The following is a 22,253-nucleotide window of genomic DNA, read 5'->3' as shown; positions in this document are numbered from 1 at the left end:
AGACTGCCCTGGCAGGTGAGATTCAGAAAGCAGAGAGCAAGCATCCTCTCCCTCTCCCTCTCCCTCTCCCTCTCCCTCTCCTCTCCTCCTGGCTGCAGCACAGCTTCTGCCTGCGTGGTCTGCTGAGTAGCAACTTGCTGCTGCTGTGAAAAAGTAATACGGCACTTAATTCTGGAAGTAGTTTTTTTTCCATTTTGTTTGGGGTTGTTTTCTGTGCATTATTTCTTCTCCCTACGTCTGAATTCTGCTCTCAAGAACACTGGGCTCTAGCAGATGGTGCTGTAGGAGTTGAAGAAGCCTGGTACTTTCTAGGGAAAGAAAACTGAAGCTCCTCCTCCCTAACTGGGGTATGCACAGGTTGTTAAGAGCTTGGTGATGCCAGGGAAGGCAGTAAGCACCACTGGTATTCAAGATGAAAAATGCCTCTGTTGGGAGAGGTGGGGCCCAGCTGTAGTCTCTAGCTGTGCAGGGGCAGCTGGCCCAGTCAGGCTGTGCAGGATGATGCCTTCCCTGTCCCGGGTCGTGGCTGTGCCCTCTCTGCCACCCGCGGTGCCTGTGCAGGGCCTGGTGGGGGCTCAGGGTGTGGCTGCTGGGGCCGTACATGGCCGTGGGGAACGGCAGCGTCACTGTCCCCAGGGGGGCTGCGGAGCCTCAGCCTTCAGGAGAGAGCACGGAGCGGTGATGGAGTCTGTGAGTAAGTGGAGTTGGGGCAAGGTTGAAGGTGGCATTGATCCGCCTTGGCACCTCGGTGCTGCTCTGTTCTGGCTGCCTTGAGAATCTGCTCCATTTTTTAAACTAGCCGAACAACCACAAGAACGGTGGGACTGCTGTGAGGCCCCTGTGGCCTTAGAGGGACTTGGTCCCCTCAAGGGGCTGTGCCTGCAGCAGGCAGTACAGCTGCTCCACACAAGGCACAGGGCTGTTCCAGCGTACACGCTGTTGCCACTGCAGGTACAAATGTGCACTGCATACTTTTAATTGTGGAGCTCAGCAACAGAACCAGCTTTTGTTATCTGCCACTCATAAATCCTATTTTCAACCTGCTAGCACAAAAGGAAAACAAATGCAGCTCCTGTATCAAGTGAGCTTGTGTTGTAACTAACTCAGGGTCACGGGCTCCTTTCTGTCCCCAGCCCCGTCCCTGCCCTGCTGTTCCTGCAGGTGCAGCAGCCCTGTCTCCCCACAGGAGGAAGTACTGCACAGTGCTGGAGCTTTACCCCACACCCAACTGTTGGCAGCCCAGTTAAATAAGCACAGTTATACACTTATTGCCTATTTATACAATAAGCACTAAGGTTACACTTTATTTACAACTTTTGAAAAATGTACAGTTTCTTACATGGGTTACTTGTGCAAAGTTATAGTTCTCAACTAACAGACCAATGCGCACACAAAAGACACTGGAACAGTGGACAACACAATTGCAGGTTCCATCCCACACTGCTGCTTAAGGTTCTGTATCCAAAGGTACAAACTTGCCTTACAAAAAAAGTGACTAGACTTACAAATGTTTTTTTTTCAGAATTGAAAAAATACTTTCATAAAACTGAAGGGAATGAACTCAAGCATGCAGCAGTAGCTCACACAAACCACACGGTCATCTACAAAGAGCGGAAACTGCAGAGACTTGAGTGCCTACCCTGGACTTAATTCAAACTTTCCATAAGACAAAGTTAGATCCCGAACAACTTATCTTTCTCAGCTAAAGGTAAGGGGCAGGAGAAAGACACCAAAGGAGAGTAATTCCATTGCTGGAACAGGTCGGTTGTACCCCTTCCTTAATGTGGAAGGCCTTTTGCTGAGTACCACAGCTCTACCTAGTTTTGTCCAGTAATGCCTCAGTGACAAGACTATAGAAACCTACTGCCAGTGTCCATAGGCATGTCTTTTAAAATAGCAATTAAAAAAAAAAAAAATGGGGGCTTGTTTCTCACCCTCAGCAAAGATCAAAGTACCACAGCTGTAGTAATTTATGTAGATCTGTACATAAATCTTGCATGTGAAGTGCAGAATTAACAAGTATTCCAGGGTCTTACTAAATCTTTGAACTGGAATCAATCGAAGAGTTGATTTTTTTTTAAACATGAGTAAAGGAGTTGATAAACCAATACAAAAGGGAAACTAAAGATGATTTCTTCACCCAGTACTTACAAACACAGTGGGGTCTAAATCAATAGTAGAGGTAAGTGACCAGCCTGGACACATCAGCACTTTAGTTAATATCAGTTAAAAAATGTGTATGTATATAAACATCCCTTTTATCAAGCTACACATAAGCATCACTGTGTATAACACAATTACAATTAAAAGCTTAGTGTACACTACAGAAATGCACAATACTGCCCTAAGACTGGAGAGGGACCACAGAAAATGAATTCAGCATCAGTAACTCTTTTGCAAGTAACCCAAGTACAGAACGTTTGACTTGAAAGTGGGTGTGTTCTGATGTCCAAGGAGAAGAAGCTTCAGCAAGGGAGGGTGGCAACAGCACAACAGCTATTTTGCTTGCAAAGTAAATGCTAGGAGGAAAAAGATGACTCGGACACTTTGTTTATTTTCCTCATCAACAGAGTGTTCATTTGCATCATCCTGGGTCAACAGTCACGCCAGCTCTGTTCTACTATTGCAGAAACCCGTTTTTCATATTCCCGCTTATTCTCTTGGTATAGCTGAGCTGCCTGGCTGTTTGCTGGACTGTTCGGATTTGGCTCATCCAATAGGGACTGTGCAAAGAGAAAAAGATCCTTAGGCACTGCAAAGTACAGTTTTACAACACCTCTAGACTATCCATACTAGCCCAGGTGCAGCACACTGCATCTCTGCAGCTGGAAGGCTTTAGAGGCTTTGGCCACCAGCGTCACTCCTGCACAGTGCAGGTGACTTGCTGTGACAGCCAAGCAATGCATCCCAGGGGGTGCCCTGCAGTGACCACCTGTGTCACTGCCTGGCCAGTTTACACCTGGGAAGGATTCACACTTTGCCAGTATGTAGCTGCTATAATGGTATACAGGTGTAGCTGCTATACTGGCTCTTAGGAGAGGGGAAAAAAAAAAAAGTTTCCTGAGCTGTGTTTGTCAAAGCATCCTAATGTAATTCTGTCTCTTCATGCAGAGTTCTTTTACCTGTATGGATGTTAAGATGGAGGAGACATCATAAGTGGGGCTCCAGCGATTCTGAAGGATATCCAGACATATACTACCGTCTGCATAGACTGGAAAGGGTCAAAAAAACCAGCTTAAAACACAAGTTGTACAGCTACTGGCTTTTCTCCCTAGTATTGCCTGGTCCTGAAAACCTGTGTACAGACACACTGCAGCAGTCCATAGTGTCTGACAGGTTGAAATCCTGCCAACAGGCCTGTAGGTAGGAAGCAGTGAAGCTCCTCACCACAGAAGCCTGAAGTATTTAAACGGAACCCCTGGTTATTCTCTCACAAACTTCTTTATATCATTGCAACTACTGCTGTGGGAAACCATGAAGAGATTTCAAGGCAAAAATATTTTTAGCTACCCAGAAGTGAACTATACAAAGAACACCCACAAACAGCTGTTCACACTCAAGGTTTCCCCATGAAGCCTCTAAAACAGGGTCCAGTCACCTTACTCACAGCAGCTACAGGAGAACCTTCCCTCACTGCAATGGACCCACACTTGCCATGTTGGAAGGTTTCTGGTATTTCTGCACAAAGCTTGTTTGGGGGCAAGGAATACCTCTCCAGCCTTTAGGTACCAAGGAAGGGGATTAATTAAATAACCTTACTGTCACTGGCTATAGCTGGACCCTAACACTGTATTTCATGGTGTATCCTTCTTACAGGCATTTTGGAGAAGAAAAGTGATAGAAGACAGCTGCATCCACCAGTATCACTAAGCTATGTCTACAATACATACAGACAGAAGTCCAAAGCACTGCTATTTAAGTACAAAACATTCTTCTGTAAGGCTTAACAGGCAGTTGAGTGTCTCATCAGTACTGTGCTGTAAGTACAGTAAGTACTTACTGAAAGGTAAGAGGCTCCTTTTATTGCCCCTTTCTTTTCAAGCCTGAGCACTGCTCATATATCCATCTTCACCAAAACAACCACATTGGAATTTTGCTGCCTTATTAGATAGCAGAAATTTTTATAATAAACAGACCTTTTATACAGCAAGCTATAACAAAACACCCCAGCCCTCTCTTCTCTCCTCCCCCCCTCCCCCAAACATCCAACAAAACAGCAAAAGTAAACCCAAGCATTGTGTAAGTAACTTACCATTTGGATGAAACATTTTAGAGACAAATCTGACAGTAGGTGGCTTATTCGGGTATTCTTCTGTGAATTCTATTGTAAGTTTGAAAGTTCCTGGAGTTGAAAGAGAGATAAGCAACCTTTATTCAGCATGAATTTACACAAGGGGTGAGTAAGTAGCATTCCCCCACAATACACGGTGACATTACTGTGCACACACAGGCATGCTGGATATGGAACACACATTGTGCAATCCCACAGCAATTCCTCTACTCTCATGGAGTTAATCATTAACACTGAAGTGCCAGACAGTACTGGTACAAGAGTATTTCCTGTGACTTACTTTTATTGGCAATACCAGTCAAAAGGTTTACGTAGGGAAATAAATCTGCCCTTGGGGTTTTCTTCCAGAAAGCCTAATCCCAGTACACTGAATAAACAGCAGTGGGTGTAGAACCATCTGTGTAACACAACGTCATTCTGTGAGCCCTATCTATGGAATATGCTGTCATGGCAAGGACCTTGTAATTTATTTCCTTAAAAAAAAAAGTCATGTTTCTCAACAACTGTAAAGTACTTGGGTCTTGCAGAAAAGCAGCACTGAATTCAGCATCCAAATCTGACACTTTAAAATATAAACCTGACCATTTACTTCACACTAACTGGTCATCCTTAGAGAAAGACTGATTAAGCAGAAACAGAAAATTGTAGCTGAGATCCTACCATTTTAACAGCCTTCACCAACGTTAAGTTATTTTAGCCCTGCTCCTGAGGCTGACAATCTGGGAATAATAAGTCTGTCAACCAAGCTGCATGTATGGGTTCAGAGGATTAAGGACAACTCCGGATTCAGCTCAGTAGCTAAGGAACTCTACCTACTACACTGCAGACCATGTGAGCTCCTTCCAACCACGCCACCACCAAGAGCAACCAGCCTCAGAGGCATCTTAGGATGTTCCTGAGAGAGTATCTGAAGCACCTTCCTATAAATACACAGCTCTCCTGTACAAGGACTGCACCTGACAGTAACAGCTGTTGTTGTAACAGGAACAAGCTGCTGGCAGGGCATATTGCCTTTTTTGAAAGGGCATCCTTATGTATCAGTGATGAGACAGGTTCCCCCTGTCTCCCCCATGCTCATTGTCCTTGCTTCCTACTCTGATGGAGTTTTCTAGCACTAATATAATGAAATTATTCCTTTGTTTCACTGGCAAACGTGCTAACAAGTGGTGAGCCAGAGAACAGATTTTCAATTTTACTTTTTCTTCCCCCCCAAATCAGCAAGGACCTGCAAGATTTCTTATGGACTCCTTTCTTTAGAAGGAGATAAACTGTAACACTGAGTTGGAAGAAATGGAGGTCATTGTTTTGAATTTCCACTTAGCAAAAGAAGACAGGGCACACACGCTTTAGCACTTTCCCTACAGCAGCAGGAGGTCTGGACACCCTAAAAATAAGTTAATGTATGATTGTATTTTTTATTAGCAGCCTAACAATGTACAGCAGAGAGCCAACACTATGCTCTTTCACTGTGAAACAAAAGAGCCAGAACAGTGGACCTAGGATTGTTCAAATTAGTGGAAGTCTGCAGTGGGGTTTTCCAAGTTTACTCCAGAGGCACAAAGTCAGGTCTGAGATCAGCTTGAAACCCAGGACTGGGAAGTCAGCAACAACTTCTACCAGCTGAAAACATCAGCCCCTTAAAATCAAGTGCTTAGAGATTTAACTGTACATATTCTCAGTTCTCCCTGCCCCAGTTCTGGTTCTTAGTAGCCTCCTCCTGAGGAAGGAATGACTAAGCAAGCAGTAGACTGAAAACCAAGTACAAACCATCACACAGGTTTGACAGTAACAGGTGCAGTTTGGTCTTAAGAGTCTGCTTAAAACTACTGAAAGAAAGGGAAGCTATTGTCTCACCAGAGACAGGACAGCACTACTTTTAACACAAACCTGAGCAAGGGGCTCATCTGGAGCAATATCCAGCTGGATTACCGAACTATTCAGATTTCCAAGTCAGGGCCTAGAGTGGCAATGGCTCTTTGGAAATGATCCACAGTAGGCAAACCCTCACTACTGAGCTTTATTAAAGGGCAAATCCAGATATTTGACACATCGAAGTCCAAGGGTCACTCACACTGAAAGCCCACAACAGGTATCACAACACACTGCTGGGGACAAGGCCTTCAGTGTCCAATCTCTTCTGTCACTAATTTTAACACTTTCAACTGTTTTTTCCTCACAACTTACCCTAGACAGACATTTTAAAAACATAAATTATCATATTTACTGTCATTATTGGTATTTGAATCACCACTAATCTTAGGAGAACATTCCCTTCTCTGCCCTGTACTTACCTTGATCACTTCTACCTCAGGATTTGAGACCCTGACACAGCCAAGAGAGGCTTCTGCACAGCCTGTGCACCAACCCCAGCAACTCCAGAGAGCAGAGCCTGTGTCCCTGCAGGGCCCCTCACTGCAGCTCCCAAGAGCAACCCCACCATTCCACTGCCCAAAAAACAGGGATGAGCTCTTTCACTCCTGCACAAGGATACAGGATCCATATTCCATAAGCAAGTCATAAACCACACAGAAGATAAATGCTTTGTGTTCTCTGTTCAAGCCTCCTGCACAATCACAGCAATGAAGGATACTACAGCAGCTGAACTACTTAAATCTCTCTGAGCCAGGAATCCTACACTAACCACAGTATCACCATCCAGTTTCAGAGAAACAGGTCTTAAGGACTGGAACAGCATGGACTTCCACAGCTGTGCTGTCACTGCCACTTAAAATGCCACACACAAAGATTCTTAGAAATACGGTGAAGGGCAGGATAAATATCCCCAGGGTCCTACTGCAGACACCTGCAATTGACTCCTCTTAAGCCAGAAGATGGAAGTTATGCTGCTGATCTAAATTAGTGGTTGCTCCTAAGCTGTGCCAGCCTGCACACTGAGTTGTGAAAACACCCTCGGAAGGCCGGGGGTGGAGAAGGCGGAGTATCAGCTGCAGAATGCTGCACAGCAAGTAAACAAATGCGTTTCAACTTCAGGTTTGCAGCCCAAACCACGATGCCTCAGAAGCTGCAAGCAGAGAAGGGCCTCACCAGAACAAGGATTAAGAAGAGTAACTCTCAATGCTGACATTATACTTCTAGATTAACAACCTCCCTCCCCGAAATTTCACAGGCTACTTTTACAAGAACTAAGCTACCTGAAATTTTAGAGTATCACCACAGAGTGAAGGAGCCTGAAAATGAAAAAGAACACAGACCTGCAAAGGCTTCATGAGATAGATTATAGAGTTTCACTGTACCTTTGAGTACAGTGAACTGTACCCAAGAGTACCTACAAGAGCTGCGCAGTTGCAAAGCAAGTCCAAACTAACATACTACTAAATTAAAATTTCCTTACTCTTACCTACACGGAGCTGAACTGCATCTGGACTGCACTACCATTATCTGAACTGTGCTACTCCAGTCACAGCTGAGGCACCAACAAGCCCTATCTCCAGGCACCACTTAGTGCTTTGTTATCTAGTAAGGTAAGATACATCCAGAGGTGAGGAGATAAGCAGATATCCTGCAACACAAGACATATCTGTTTTCTTGAGCACACAGTGTGAAAACACAGAGTTCGCTAAGAAAAGAGCATTCCATCACACCCTGAGATTACATTATGACATCAACCAAAGCAGGACAGCAGCAGCAGCCTCAAGCACCTGTCTGAACCTCAAACTCCTGTGAGTGCAACATGTCCTCAGTACCCAAGATAAGGACACAATGCTGCCTCAGAAAGCACAGAGGTAAAAGTATGTCAGGGGTCTCAAAGTAGTCCTCAACTTTCTGCAACTAAATGGAAATATATGGAAAAAAAGCCCTTACAGCATCTGTTAACCACATGCTGAACTGGAAGAGTCTGAGCATGGCAAGAACCTGCATTTTAGCACACTGCAAAGAGACAGCTTTCTGCTCCAAACAGTGACTCACTCTATTAGCAGCAGTGCTCCAAGAGCCTAAGCAGCTCTAGTAACCCCCACAGAAGTTTAAGTGAGCCCTTCTTTAAGGGTACAGCAACATACATTTAGTGTAGCTGTTCTATTATGCAATGTTTCAAGTCCAAGTTCTAAACATTAGACTGCTGAAGCAGCTACTCCAGCAAATTTATTAACTAATGAAATACATTAACTCTGAAGACTCACTTCTTTTTTTCTTAGGCCTGAAATATTTAAAGTCTTTAAAATCTTTACAGAAAAATAAAATCTGCAGTTCAGAGGCACATCCACAGGTGCTACCTCCAAGGATAAACAAAGACAAGGGAGTTAGCCAAGAACAACGTAAGAGTTAAGGAATTTTTCCTATGCTTTTGTCATGAGTCATGGAGATCTAAGATTAATTATAGCCTACACTGAAAGTATTTTAAAAAATGCATCACTGATTTCACTTAAGACAGTATTTCATGTCTAACAGGTTCTCACAAGATGTTTAAGTACTCATGCAGCATCAGTAAACCTATCGAAATCAGTAAGACCAGATGGAAACTACACGTACGTCACCAGGACCTGTCTAAATAGCTTTTAAACTTAAAAGGTCTTTCCAGTCTTAAGCCCTGAATGATATCAATTGTAGCAGAGCAAAATAAATGACAAGAAAAAGCCACTCTTCTGAACTTCCTCCAACATTCAGCCCATTTCCTACTTCAGCTGACTCACGTTGGAACTTTCTCACAAAGCACTTCCAGCATCAGAAAAAAAACAGAACTCAAAAGATAACAGTTCTATACGAAGTTATCGCTGGTTACCCAAACAGGAATGTCCCTAAAAACATGATCCAGAGTTCAACAGAAAAGTTCGTAGAGATCCCTAAAATAACTTATAACAGATGTAGCCATTACAAGCAAGACCGTACAAGCTAATTTGTACGTTTCCGTAAGTCAACACAGCAATCTGAATCCACAACACCTTCTGAGAGTAGGATTAGAAAAATAATATTTACATAAATCAGGCACACACGTGAGTGGTCAGGTGAACATGCACCCACGGCCCCCCCGCCATCCCCAGGCCCACACCTGTTGCAGAGCCTACGGTACTAACACCAAGGCCGTGTCAACCCGCAGCAGTTTACCCCAAGAACGCCAAACACCAGCCCCGCACGCCGCACTTACCGTCCTCGAAAGGGGTCCCCTCGGGCCTGGAGAAGGGAAAGCAAAGCACAGCGTTACCCCGCTGGCAGCCCGAGTCCAACCCCCCGGCGGCTGAGCGGCCCCCGCGGCCCGCCGCCCCCTTCCCTGCCGACTCACCCGAAGATGACGGCGTTCCAGACCATGATGTTGTTCTCAGAGGGGGCCCCGCTCACCCCGGCCGGGGGATCCTCCTGCAGCCTGCGGGGCACAGGGACGGTGAGCGCGGCCCGCGCCCCCCGCGCTGCGCAGACGGCGTAACCCGGGGCGCCGCTGCGCAAACGGCGCAACCCGGCCCGGCAGCGGCCGCCTGCGCAAACGGCGTAACCCGCGCCAGGCTGCGCCGCCCGCGCTACGCAATCAGCGGAGCGCGCCTTGCCCCGCCGCCATGTTCTGCTGCCCCCTCCTCCCCCGGTAGCGCTCGGCCCTTCGTCCTCCTCCCGCCCGCCCGCCCCTTTACCCTCGGCCTGCGGCCTCGGTACCTCTTGAAGTCCCGCATGAGGCGCCTACGGGCCGGAGTGGACATGGCGGGCTGAGGGTTATAGCTCAGGCATACACTGCCGGAGGGAGCGCCGGGCGAGGCTGAGGTTCGAGCTCCGACTGAGGCGGCGGCAGCGCTGACGGACAGGAGCGATCGCGGCCTCTACCACTAGGGCGGGCGCGGGGGAGGGGGAGGGGGAACCTGGGCTGCACCGACTCCTCCGCCGGCAGCCGGACGGTCCCGGGATGTACCAACGGCGCGGGGAGAGGGGGCGGAGCCGGATGTAGCTGAGCCCCCGGCCCAGCCTCTACCACCAGGGCGGGGGGCGGTACCAACGGCGGCGGAGGGCGGGGGCGTGACGTGAGCAGTGGCGTCACGAAGGGGGCGGTGGCGCTGCGGGTTGAGATCAAAACAGTTCAGTGGGGAAAGCAAAGGATCGCGCACGAGCGAACCAAAACAAGGAGTTCGTTCCCCACTTCCCCAGGGCAGGCAACGGTGTCTTGGGAAAACGCCATCACTCCAAATGCCCCCCGTTCCTCCTTCTCCCCCAGGTATGTGCTGAGCATGAGGCCGCATGGTCTGGGATATCCCTTGGGTCAGCTGGGGTCAGCTGTCCTGGCTGTGTCCCCTCCCAGCTCCTTGTGCACACCCCGCCTCTCGCTGCTGGGCTGGGGTGAGGAGCAGAGAAGGCCTTGGCTCCGGGTAAACCCTGCTCAGCAGTAACAAAAACATCTCTGAGCTATCAGCACTGCTTCCAGCACAAATCCAAACTACAGCCCCATACCCGCTATTGTGAAGGAAACCGATTCTATCGCTGTCAGAAACAGCACTGCATTTTCTGTTTCCCCAGAGAGTGTTATTTTCTACGTTTCTTTAACAGCTTTTGGAAATAAATAATCTCTCCACCGTCGTGTAAAACAGGCTGCCTGGGCTCTGTTTCTCGAGCTTCTCCTCATTTGTGATGTCATATAATCCACCTGTGTGGGGAGGCTGCTGAAGAAAGAGATACGGGAGAAAACCCAGAGAAAGAAAGTTAACATTGTTATCACGGCCGCACTGCGAACCTGCTGTTCCGGACCTTTCCCAGCCTGTGCAGCAAGAACCGTGCGAGCTCCAGGCGCTTGTCAAAAACCTTGTCCCGCGCCCGGCCTTTGGAGGCGCAGGAGCTCCGGGAGCCGCCGGGCTCTGCGCTCCCCGGAGTCCCGCGGGGCCGCCCCGGCGGGCGGAGCCGGGTGCGCGGGGCCGGGCCAGGCGGCTCCGAGCCCGCCGCCGCCATGCCCAAGGTGGTGTCGCGGTCCGTCGTGTGCTCCGACACCCGTGACCGCGAGGAGTACGACGATGGGGAGAAGCCGCTGCACGTCTACTACTGCCTGTGCGGGCAGATGGTGCTGGTGCTCGGTGAGCCGGGGGCAGGCCGCGGCCCGGGCAGGGAGGAGCAGGCCGCGGCCTGGCGGCGATGAGAGCCTGGGGAAGAGGCGGCGGGGTGCGGGGCCGGGATGTGGGATATGGGTGTGGGATGCGGGACCGGAATGGGGGATATGGATGCGGATTCGGGAAGCGGGATGAGCGGTGACGGTGCGGATTCCGGGTTCCCGGCGCGGGTGCCCGTCCGGCCCCGCCGCCAGCCCGGCCCCGCCGCTCCCCGCAGATTGCCAGCTGGAGAAACTGCCCATGCGGCCGCGGGACCGCGCCCGCGTGATGGACGCCGCCAAGCACGCCCACAAGTTCTGCAACGCCGAGGAGGAGGAGAGCGTCTTCCTGCGCAGGTGGGCCCGGCCTCTGCATCCCCCGTCCGTCTGACTCCCAGGCCCGGGGAAGGAGCTGCCTTCCCCGCCCGTTTGGGAGCCGCCAGCCGGGCACGGAGACCCTGTGTCCGTGCGCTCTGCTCAAGCGCTGCCTCTCTCCCCCAGACCCGAAGGCATAGAGCGGCAGTTCAGGAAGAAGTGTGGCAAGTGAGTGACTTTTTTTTGAGTGACTTTTAGAATCTTTTTATGAGGAAACCATAGGAATACAGAATTTGGATTTTCTCTCAGCGGTGCATATTTCTGTTTGCAGGTGTGGACTGCTGCTCTTTTATCAACACCAACAGAAAAATGCTCCTGTGACATTCATTGTTGATGGGGCTGTGGTCAAATTTGGCCAGGGTTTTGGGAAAACAAACATATATACTCAGAAACAAGAACCTCCCAAAAAGGTAATTTGCTTTACAAGAAAATGATATATTTTTTTTTCCTAAAGGTGCTGTGTATAAAATAACTTAATGGTGAGGACAGAGGGGAGAGAAAAGAAAAAGAAAAGGACTTCTGAACAATATCTCAGTTTGGTGTCTTGTCCATGTCTCCCATAAGTTTTCCTTGTCAGAGGTCATTGCAGCGTGGAGTCCTAGCACTAAAGGAGAGCAAAATAAACTCTAAAATCTAGACTGTGCCTGCTGTTTAGGCACAGTTAATTGAAAGCTTCCAATTTTAAGTTGGTCAGGTTGGTAGTCTGCACAGTGATTCTCCAACGTCTGGCTCATCTACTGTATATCACTGAGCTTGCTTCTGGTAATGACACCTCTAAGCCCAGAAATCACTGAGCATAAATTCCCCTTTCCCACCCACAGAGTTCAGATAATCTTGATGGCTTGCATAAGAAGCCTAAAAGCTTTGGAAGGAGGAGGCAATCCCTACTGGCACAACTGTTGCCAAGGTTTAACAAAACATTATTCTTTTTCGCCCAGGTGATGATGACCAAACGGACCAAAGACATGGGCAAGTTCAGTTCTGTCACAGTCTCCACAATTGATGAAGAGGAGGAAGAAATTGAAGCGGTGAGTTTTGGATGCCCTTAGTGGCAGCCACATCTGAGCTGGGCAGAGCCAACAGTGGTCTCACTGGTTGGATGAGATGTTATTTGGGGTTTGCTGTTGCAAACTGATGTGTTTATTTCAGAGGGAGATTGCAGACTCATATGCACAGAATGCAAAAGTGATTGAGAAACAGCTGGAACGCAAAGGCATGAGTAAGAAAAGGCTACAAGAATTGGTGAGTTTTTCTTTGGTGCTGAACACAAAGCTCTGAGATGTGTTGGCTTTGTACACAAAACCTGTCTTGCAGATGAGACTGCAGGTATAGAGAGGTCCTGGTACAGTCACAGGCAACTTGCAGCTTTGTGAAGATGAGATTTCCTGAACTTAAAATTGCATGCCAGTGCCTGGAGAGCTAACTGAAGAGCAGCCAGCAGAGTGCTTGCAGGGAGGCTTTCTGTGACCTGTTGGACGAGGAACAAGGGAAGGAGAAATCAGGCCATGTCTTTGCCAGCCTGTGTTTTCCTGCCTGCTTGGCAGGGCAGGTCATTGCCATGAGACATCAGGGCACAGCAAGGCTCCTGCAGAGGATCTGCAGCCTAGCTGCTACTGCAAGGGGCACTCAAAGAATAAATGGCAAGAACATCACAACTGATCTTACATCCTGTGACAGGAGGGTAGTAGATGGAAAGAGGGAGGAAATATGCAGCTTCTGCCTGAGGATAAAAAGTATGAAATTGTCTCTTGGGCAGTTGGGCTTTTTACGATTTTAAAGATGGTCCTTGTTTTGTACATCAGCAAAGCAACTTGAGCGACTCTTTCTCCTGGTTTTGGAATTGAAAAGTTTGCATTGAAAACTTGCATTTGCATTTTGGAATTGAAAAGAAGAGCAAACTTAATTGGAGCACTGAAATGAAAATTATCCAGACATTATTTAATTCTGCCTTAATTTTCCTATTCAGGCTGAGTTGGAAGCCAAGAAGGCCAAGATGAAGGGAACCCTGATTGATAACCAATTCAAATGAAATGCTGTGTATCTGCTGAGAATTTGGAGACAGGAGAAGACTACCAAGAGCTATTACAGTCCTGTCAACAAAGCAGAAGTAACAGACAATGTTCAAGAGTTACACTGTGCTGCAGCCAGCTTGGAGGATGAGAACCTCTCTGTATTCCTCTGTATAAGTGATATTCTGGGTACCAGTCTTAACTCCAATGGCACTGGAGACTTTGCACAAACTGCAGTTCTCTACAGACCCAGTGTTATGAGCAGGCTGTTCCAGGTAGAATATTTACTTTGCTGGGTGTCTTCCCAAGTTCACCTTTACATACCTGTCTTTTAATTTTGGAGTTTTTTAAAGTGGTTCCTTGAATATACTGGAACGACGGGTAACTGTACAACAGAGAAATCCTTACAAAAGTAAGCTCTATGTCTGTTGTTCATTTTACTATTTTAAATGTGTCCAAAAGGTGCAGCAGCCTGAGCCATGCCATTCCAACACAGTCTGGAACAACGGAGATGCAAGGCTTGGGCATGGTGCTGCTGCTCACCCTGTCCTGCCAGAGGCAGCCAGCACTGCAGCCTCAACTCCTGCTGAACATCACAAGGCTGCAGTTGTACAGAATTACATGGTCACAACAGTCACATAAAAGAATAAAAAACTCCAAGCCTGTTTTAAACTACTGTAAATAAAAACTGCTACTAATGAGTTCAAGTACATGGTTGGAAGTTATTGATACAGCCAGTGATCATTAAATACAACTGCACATCTCAACTAGCCAGCCCATTGGGTAAAACAGCATCAGTATTTGGAGTTGTGAAATTTGAAGGAAAATTTGTTTGGAATGTACTGACCACTAAAGACCTGGATCAACAACATTACACACCAGGTTTTAAAGTACCTTGTTTGGGGTAATAGTGCTTTGTGTCTCTTGTGTGATGTAATAACAGTGCTCTCTAGTCCATGTCTTCAGTGCTCTAAGTTGGATTAAATACCATGTTATGAATTTGAACTAAAATACCTCTCCCGAGGTGTTCGTACTCTACCATGTAAACATCATAAAAGTGAGCAATGAACAAGATGCTTCCATCTCCCACAATTATTATGGAAAACTTCCAATAATCAATAAAGATATTCCATCTGGCTTTATAACCCTGACTGGGAAGACTCAGATCTGCTTTCCTAAGGATCTGTCTGTCCTTTCTCAGGGAAACAAGGAGTAAAAGAGCCCAGAGCTAGCAGAGATGGATCTGTAGATCCTGTGACAATTTAATGCCAGGCTGGTAAGCAGGTGTTCACATTAACTCATGCAGTGCTGGTCTTGTTCCCTGCTCATCACCTGCTAATGTGAAGCCTATGGTCAGAGGCCCTTGGTGGTGTGCAGTACTTGGGAAGGGCAGGAGATGTGCGTGGGTACCCAAACCCTTTCCCAGTGTGGTAGCATAGTCCGGCCAGGCGAGGGCCTCAGGGTTCCTCTGGGAGCGAGCCAAGCCTGGGGTAGCCGCAGGTCACTATAAAAATTCAGATTTTTTTTCCCCAAGCAAGAGTAAAAGACGTTCACATCTGAAAATAGTTTTTGAACCCCATGAGAGGTGCTGGGATGCAGATGCTGAGTCTCCAGTTGTCCAAGGATGAAGTGTGGTCTTGCTTCAAGTGACACCAGAAGAAGTTAACTTTGGGATGATATGATTTATTGTCAGGGATAAAGTTGGGAGTGACTAAAGGCTTGAGCTGTTGACGGGCTGTCAAGGGGCTGCCAGGTGAGGATAGACCACCTTTGCAGTTTGATGAGGCACAAAGAAAATCTGGTGAGCGCCCCACCTCAGCACAAGTTAACAAAGTAGCTGTTACCTTCTGCCATCAACTTACTCAGCTGCCACCTGGAACCTTACAACACAGCACAGGCTTCTGGAAGGCCAGTCCATGTCCAGTCAGTGTTTGTCGTTCTTGTCATTGGAAATCTGCCTAGTTTGGCTCAGGACTTGTGCATGGACCCAAACAGAAAGGGAAGCACCTCATTTCTTCTGAGGTGCTTTTGATACACTCTAGAAGTTACGCAGTCCATGGCTGAAACAACTCCAACACAGAGAATCTAATCCAATACATTTTTACATATTTCTTACTTCAATTGGAGCTAGTTCAGTGTAAATCAAGTTCAGTTTTTCATTCTAAATCTAAATGAATCAAAATATATTAGCTGACTGTAGCAACAGGAAGTAGAGTCACCAAGTTCAAACAATTGATGAAATGTCCTGTTAAAACAGATAAAACCAGCTATCCTGCAGGATTTCCCATACTCTGGTAGCAAATGGACAATCTGTAGCAGAATTCAGACCAAAGAAAAGTCAGTTTTCATGTTACTGTAAAAGTCAACATTTGTTTTTATAAATCTGTAGATAAAGGTGATAGATTTGTTTGTTTAATTGAGCACCATATTGTATATAGGAACTTGTCCAGATGCAGAAGTATGACAAAATGTGAAATAAAAGTAAAGGAGGGACTCTATTCCAAAAGTAATGGCACACATGGCCAGACTTACCTTAGTGCATTTCATGACTTGGTCCAGACCAGTTTCCAAGCACCTTCACAAAATCCTAGTCTGATTTACCATGTCAGAACAGGTCTGGATATAACAATGCTGCCTGGTTCCCCCTAACCTCTAAATAACCTCCATGGAACTTGTGAACACTCAAGAGAAGTGGTAACAGTGATTCCAGCCTCCTACCTGTTAATCATAGCTGTGCCTGGGGAGCAGCATGGAATCCTCCTTGCCTGCCCCCTGAGGGAAAATTTCTGGCCAACCCTTTAAAGCTCTACTTGTGCTCCACCTCTGTGCTATTTTACTCACTGACTGATGTGCAGATGGCTCACTCTGACTCCCTGGACTGTTGTACTGATAAAATACACGTAACACTGTGTATGACAAAGTGATCAGCTTGGGAACAGCACTAACTTATCAGCCTGAATCGAAATAGTCTCAGCTTTTGCTGGCGTTATCCTAAAGAGCCCATGGGGTTTTGCCATGTCCAGGCATTTTAAAAGTTTAAAATTATGGGCTTGTTTAAAAGGTCCGGGGGCTAGGCTCCAAGGATGGAATGGAAGCCTTGTAACTCCCTGCTGAGGAATCCTTATGAACCTAGCTGGCCACAGCATGCTGGGGTTTTGGATAGATTTCAAGGCACAAGCAGCCAATCTCTCTTTTGTTATCAGCCAGAAAAACTCCATCCCCATGCCTGCAGCCAGAGCTGTAACTCCTGTCAATCCCAGCAGAATCAGAAAGCGACAACCAGTAAACCACTGGTGGGATTACCCCTCCCAGAACCTCCCTGATGCTGCCAGTCTTGGTGTGCGGGCTTGGCAGGTCCTGAGGACTCATTGTTCACAAAACCACTACCCCCAACAGCTTGGTATGGATCCAGGGTGTGCAGAACTGGGCCTGTGTCCCTGCAGGCATGTGAGTTTAGCTCTGTCCCTACAGCCCAACCCACCATACATGTGCTTTGGGCAGCTGATGGCATCTTGCATTGCTGGGCAGTGGCAGGAACAACCCCCACTGGGAACAACTGATTTTACCCTGCATAACAAAGCATTGCCTCTTCTCCTGCCCCTCTGCACCAGATGCTGCCAGTCATGCAGGCAGCACATGAAAGATACTGGGACAATGCCTACCAAAGGTGACAAGGACATTGAGGCAGGGGCACTCCTGGCTCCCAGAGACACAGCCTGGAGTGACCCCACAATTGCTGAAGCAGACAGTGGAGTGGATGAGCTGGCACTCTGCTCGTCTTTTACAAGTCAAATCCTTGGAGTGGGATGTTCTCCACTGCAAGACTCAGCACACAGCCCAGTTGGGAGAAGCTGGTGTACACTGAGCTACTCCAACCATCCTGCACTGATGGCCACCTGCCCCAGACACTGACAAACGTGTCACACGATCCCCTGTGCAGCTGTGCTGTGTCAGCACCTCCTAAGCCTGGGATTTATGGCTGCTGGGTGAGGGACTGAGACAAAACCTGCATTACAGGCATTCACCCATCCCTTCCCACCAGCTGATACACTAAGGCTGGACACAGCTCCTGTGGAGGAAATCATGACGTGTGTGACGTTCAGCCCTTCCCACAGGAGAATCACACTTAAAAGGAAAATCCACCCCCATCTATATTATTCTTGGGGCAGCACAGCCCAGTGGACAAAATGCTGCTGGAGGGACTGCACTCAGCTTGCTGCCTTGCCACTGGCTGGCCCCAGCACCTTTCTCACACCTGTTTCCCCACAAGAACAAACCCCTTCATCCCTGTGCAGTGTGCTCCTGTGGCAGGCAACAGCAGCGGCTGAGCACCCCCATCCTGGTCCCCAGATAAAGCTGTTCCCAGGGAGCTGCCAGGAGGGAGGAGGTTAAAACCCCAGAAAGGCCTAGCAGCCTGTGCTACCCAACAGTGGAATGCAGGAAAAACCCCTTGTGGGCTCTACCCTGCATCTCTCACCGGCCAGAGCTAAAAAGGAGCTGTGAAACACATTCTTGTTTCCTGAATCCCCAACGCAGACAATAGGTCAGGTAGCTTAGCTAAAACCCATTTCACTCAGTGCCAGCCCTGCACCCCAAGTCCAGTGCACAATCTGTGGGTCTTAAGGACTTAGGGATCCCCCAGCTCAGCTTGTTTTCAGCCTGGCACAACAGCCCAGCTACTACCTCAGACACCCACCACCATGTGCAGGAAGAAATTATGCACTTACCTTATTGTGCCAATGGCCTGGCTGTGGAGCCCCTGTGGAGGAAAGGACAGGAAAGGATGCCCCATGCTCATCAACCAGCAGCATTTCAGAACAGCCCTTGAAATCCAGGTGATCTTAGCAGCAGGAGGCTGAGAGGCCTTAATTAATAAGCTGGCACTTGTACAACAAGAGAGGACTCCCTGGTAAAGCTGTCCCATGGCACAGTGCCCCCAGCACTGCCCACCACTTGTGGCGTTGCTTCGCACCTTACCTTTACAGCTGATTTCATATCCACAGCAGGCAGTGGGGGATCTCACACTGCATCAGTTCAGGGGCAGTTGAAAATCATCAGCAAGGACAGCTGGCTCAACTGTGAGGCACAAGACTGTCTCCCATCAGGAAGGCACATGCCCACTCATAGGGACCCTGGCAAGCCAACCCCACCTGCAGCAGGAAGGTGCTGTGCTCTCATGCCTGGCCACCCTGCTTAGATTCCAGCAACAAAAACACCTCTCGCCCTTCACAACACAAGGTCTTGTTTAACTGCCTTGGACAGTGGTTGAGATTTGTTTCAGTGATTGAAGTCAACTGCTTTGAGCAGGCCTGGGCAGCCAGAAAGGACCAAAGGCATGGGGGAGGTGAGGAGACTCGCTGATCTGAAGGGCAGAAGACCAGGAGAGCATCCACTCACCACTCCAGATCCCCAGGCAGAAACTAGGCAGCTTCACACTGGGGTGACTCGCAGACCTACAGAAATATCTGGGTAAAGGCCACAACACACATTGCTCCATCTTGCAGTTTTCCCCAAATTGTTCCAGCAGCACAAAGGAATTTTCCCCTTCCCCTGGATTTTTTAACCTTAAGTTCCAAGGGTAAGGAATGAGTCTGGGAATACACCTCCCTGCCCAGCAAGCACAGCTGGTACAGAAGCTGTCTGTGCTCAGCTGCTGCATCCCCACAGCCCAGTACCCTCTGTGTGAGCAAGGGAAGCTACAGAACAGGAGCAATTAACTGCACTTGTGTCCTCTAGCTACCTACATGCCCAAGTAGGTAGCTCAGTTTCTAAGACAGAGAACACGATGCCAAGCTCTGCACCTCCAGGGAGCAGCAAACACTCCCTTAGACAATTCTTCCAGCCTATCATGCATTCAGTGCCATAGGGAGTGCTGTTCTTTACAGACAGTTTAGCCACTTGACACCATCAAAATCAGGTTTCATGAGCTTCCAGGAGTAGAAAGACCAGAGGTAGGACTGTGGTACACACTCAGTCCATCATCCCTGGTTAGTGGAATCTCAGGGAGGTCAGATGGTTGAACCCTTCAGAGCTGCCAGTCCCCATTCCAGTCTACACCACTGGCTTCCCCAGGAAGAGACACTACCTAGCTTCCTTGGCAGTCTGCACTGTGTTTACCCTGCCAGTACTTAGCAGGTACTGAGACTTGCAGGATGGAGATGGTTCATCTTCCTCCTCCTCTACAACTGCTGAGACCCTCAGCCCCCTCACACTTCAACTGCTGTAAGAACAAACAGGAGATGAGGACAACTGGTTTCATATTTTATTTCTCTGTACTGTTGAACCAGGAGTGACTGAAATAGAAATCATCATGAGTCCCATCAGGAGGAATAGTTTGATAAAGACAGGGCAGGCAGTCACCCCTGCTCCATGCCAACCTGTATAAACATCAGCCACCACTGTTTAGTAACTAGATGGTTTTCAAACAAGTCCATGAACGGTCATAGATTACATAGAACAACATGCCAGCTCACAACAGGAAACAACTTATGTATACTTCTTGATTTCATCATACAGGACTAAGACAAAAGCACCACCCATTCCTCGGAGTACATTTGACCATGCACCTTTGAAAAAGGCCTTGGAGCCCTCATCCCGGGCAATCTTCCGCCAGCAGTCAAGAGTGCCGGAGTACATTATGTCAGCTGCAGGAGACAGACAGCTTTAGGAACTGGATACCCACGAACCCAAACATCCAGGTCAGAAATAGCCTTGTGTATCTACTAGCTTTACAACCTCAAGTGCATCCCACTTCTTGGCTGACTTTCTCCAATACTAGCACATCACAGGACAAGACTGCCCAGGAGAGATGGTGTTGCTGCTGCTTCATTGGGAGACACTGGAAAGACCAGTTCAAGCAGAAGGCAGCAACTCCTTGCTTTGATACCAACACTTCCAAACCCAAAAGTTATTGCACAGTTGGCCAGGTTGTACCTACTATGGAGGCTGTATTTTCTTGGCCCAGAGACACAGGCTTGCAACATCCTTGGGCGAGTTCTGCTGTTCCTACCTACTGACATATACCTGACTTATGCATGCTGCCTTACAGGTGCGCTGCACAGGCCAACCCATTCGTGCCCCTTCCCGATATCTGCTTCCACAGCCCCGCCTACACCCCTGCTTGCAAGAGATGAGGATAGCTACACAGGCTGATAAAAGCCAAGCCACTCTGCCTTCACTTCAGCTCTACCACCAGCTACTGATTCAGGGATGCCCAATAACTCTTACACAGTGAGGTAGAAACTTACCTCCTTTACGGCCAGACTGCATCATCATGCGACGACGAACTGTATCAAAAGGGTAGGAGACCAAACCAGCAACAGCAGTGACGGTCTGAGCAATCATCCAGCTGACAACAATATGGGTGTTCTTTGGGTCTGGAAGCATGCCTGCAGGAGAGAGGCTTTGATGAGAACGGCAAGTTAGCCACCAGCACTGTCGAAATGCACTATAGGCCTGACACAGCCCAGCATCTCCCTTTTAGTTCCGTTCTGGTTAACCTACCCTTTGCAGTGTCGTAGATGCCAAAGTAGGCGGCTCTGTAGATGATGATGCCCTGGACAGAGACACTGAAGCCCTGGTACAGGCCCCTAAGGCCATCTGAGCGGAAGATTTTGACCAGGCAGTCACCGAGCCCACTGAACTCCCGGTCAGCCCCGGCTTTACCCACATCCGCTGCCAGGCGGGTTCGGGCAAAGTCAAGGGGGTAGACGAAGCAGAGGGAGGTCGCGCCCGCGGCACCCCCAGATGCCAGGTTACCGGCGAAGTACCGCCAGAACTGGGTTCGCTTGTCCACGCCGCCCAGGAAGATTTCCTTGTACTTATCCTTGAAGGCGAAGTTGAGGGCCTGGGTGGGGAAGTATCGGATCACATTGGCCAGGTTGCCGCGCCAGAAGGAGAGGACGCCCTGCTCCCGCGGGATGCGCACCACGCAGTCGATGATGCCCTTGTAGTGCTTGTCGGCGGAGATCTGCTTGCTGGCGTGCTGCACCTGCAGGGGCCGAGATGCCGCTGTCAGCGCCGCTACCCCGCGAGCCCCCGGCCCACCGCCGCCGCATCCCCTCTCCTTGCGGCGACCTTCGGACGGCCCCGGCCACCGGCGCTCACCTGCAGCAGCAGCTTGACCCTCTCGATGGGGGCGACGGCGGTCTTGGAGATGGCGGCCGCCACCCCGCCGGCAAGGAAATCCTTGGCGAAGGACACGGCGGCATCGGTCATGGCGGGAGCGGCGCGAGCGGGAGGCGACGGCGGGCGAAGGAGGCGGGAGGCGGCGCTGAGGGGGGGGCGCCGCAATGGCCGTTAATATAGGGCCTGGGGCTCGAGGGTGGGCGGGGCGCGCTCCCCGCCCGCCCATTGGCTGCGGCAGGGGGGCGTGGCCGCCGCAGGGGGACGGGGTCGCCGTTGGGGGGCACATGGCCGAGGTGACGGGATGGAGGAGCCCGGCACCGAGCTCCCCGGGACAGGATGTCCCGGGATGGAGCACACCGGGACGGGGTACCGCGCAATGGGAGATCCCAGGATAAAGCACCTTGGAACGGGGCATCGTGGCATGGAGGATCCCACCAGCACTGCG

The 22,253-nt window shown here is 49.0% G+C and overlaps 3 protein-coding genes across 5 annotated transcripts; 1 reads left to right on the top strand and 2 right to left on the bottom strand.

Annotated features, from left to right (window-relative positions):
- Positions 1-2,534: 2,534 nt before the first annotated feature.
- On the bottom strand, positions 2,535-10,081 carry UBE2A (ubiquitin conjugating enzyme E2 A). 2 transcript variants are annotated; one of them, XM_062503098.1, is made up of 6 exons: positions 9,890-10,081; positions 9,528-9,608; positions 9,393-9,418; positions 4,253-4,342; positions 3,123-3,211; positions 2,535-2,723 (listed from the first exon to the last, which is right to left on the bottom strand). In XM_062503098.1, the coding sequence occupies exons 1-6, from the start codon at positions 9,931-9,933 to the stop codon at positions 2,595-2,597; spliced, it is 459 nt and encodes a 152-aa protein (XP_062359082.1). In that variant the 5' UTR covers positions 9,934-10,081; the 3' UTR covers positions 2,535-2,594. The 2 variants fall into 2 exon arrangements, with proteins under 2 accessions (XP_062359082.1, XP_062359083.1); XM_062503099.1 differs by lacking the exon at positions 4,253-4,342.
- A 274-nt stretch (positions 10,082-10,355) lies between these two features.
- STEEP1 (STING1 ER exit protein 1) lies at positions 10,356-14,382 on the top strand. Of its 2 annotated transcripts, XM_062503096.1 has the most exons (7): positions 10,356-11,286; positions 11,537-11,654; positions 11,799-11,840; positions 11,944-12,082; positions 12,611-12,700; positions 12,822-12,914; positions 13,639-14,382. In XM_062503096.1, the coding sequence occupies exons 1-7, from the start codon at positions 11,163-11,165 to the stop codon at positions 13,699-13,701; spliced, it is 669 nt and encodes a 222-aa protein (XP_062359080.1). In that variant the 5' UTR covers positions 10,356-11,162; the 3' UTR covers positions 13,702-14,382. The 2 variants fall into 2 exon arrangements, with proteins under 2 accessions (XP_062359080.1, XP_062359081.1); XM_062503097.1 differs by lacking the exon at positions 11,799-11,840.
- A 5,785-nt stretch (positions 14,383-20,167) lies between these two features.
- On the bottom strand, positions 20,168-21,898 carry SLC25A5 (solute carrier family 25 member 5). The gene is made up of 4 exons (XM_062502852.1): positions 21,788-21,898; positions 21,185-21,671; positions 20,929-21,069; positions 20,168-20,325 (listed from the first exon to the last, which is right to left on the bottom strand). Exons 1-4 carry the CDS (start codon positions 21,896-21,898, stop codon positions 20,168-20,170), a joined length of 897 nt encoding a protein of 298 aa, XP_062358836.1.
- Between the last annotated feature and the right edge of the window lie 355 nt (positions 21,899-22,253).

This window comes from Cinclus cinclus, chromosome 15 (assembly GCF_963662255.1).
Source record: "Cinclus cinclus chromosome 15, bCinCin1.1, whole genome shotgun sequence".
NCBI lineage: Eukaryota > Metazoa > Chordata > Aves > Passeriformes > Cinclidae > Cinclus > Cinclus cinclus.
This window is presented reverse-complemented; position numbering and strand designations above follow the sequence as displayed.

What these genes read in the sequence shown, in the direction of transcription:
- UBE2A (XM_062503098.1), bottom strand. Translation starts at nt 9,933, where the DNA reads ATGTCCACTCCGGCCCGTAGGCGCCTCATGCGGGACTTCAAGAG. An exon ending in TAAAATGTTTCATCCAAATG is followed by an intron (nt 3,212 to 4,252) that starts GTAAGTTACTTA and finishes GACCCTTTCCAG; the next exon opens with TCTATGCAGACGGTAGTATA. An exon ending in CCATCTTAACATCCATACAG is followed by an intron (nt 2,724 to 3,122) that starts GTAAAAGAACTC and finishes CTCTTTGCACAG; the next exon opens with TCCCTATTGGATGAGCCAAA.
- STEEP1 (XM_062503096.1), top strand. Translation starts at nt 11,163, where the DNA reads ATGCCCAAGGTGGTGTCGCGGTCCGTCGTGTGCTCCGACACCCGTGAC. An exon ending in GCAGATGGTGCTGGTGCTCG is followed by an intron (nt 11,287 to 11,536) that starts GTGAGCCGGGGG and finishes CGCTCCCCGCAG; the next exon opens with ATTGCCAGCTGGAGAAACTG. An exon ending in AACAAGAACCTCCCAAAAAG is followed by an intron (nt 12,083 to 12,610) that starts GTAATTTGCTTT and finishes TTTTTCGCCCAG; the next exon opens with GTGATGATGACCAAACGGAC.
- SLC25A5 (XM_062502852.1), bottom strand. Translation starts at nt 21,898, where the DNA reads ATGACCGATGCCGCCGTGTCCTTCGCCAAGGATTTCCTTGCCGGCGGG. An exon ending in GGGTCAAGCTGCTGCTGCAG is followed by an intron (nt 21,672 to 21,787) that starts GTGAGCGCCGGT and finishes CGGCCCCTGCAG; the next exon opens with GTGCAGCACGCCAGCAAGCA. An exon ending in CATCTACGACACTGCAAAGG is followed by an intron (nt 21,070 to 21,184) that starts GTAGGTTAACCA and finishes TCTCTCCTGCAG; the next exon opens with GCATGCTTCCAGACCCAAAG.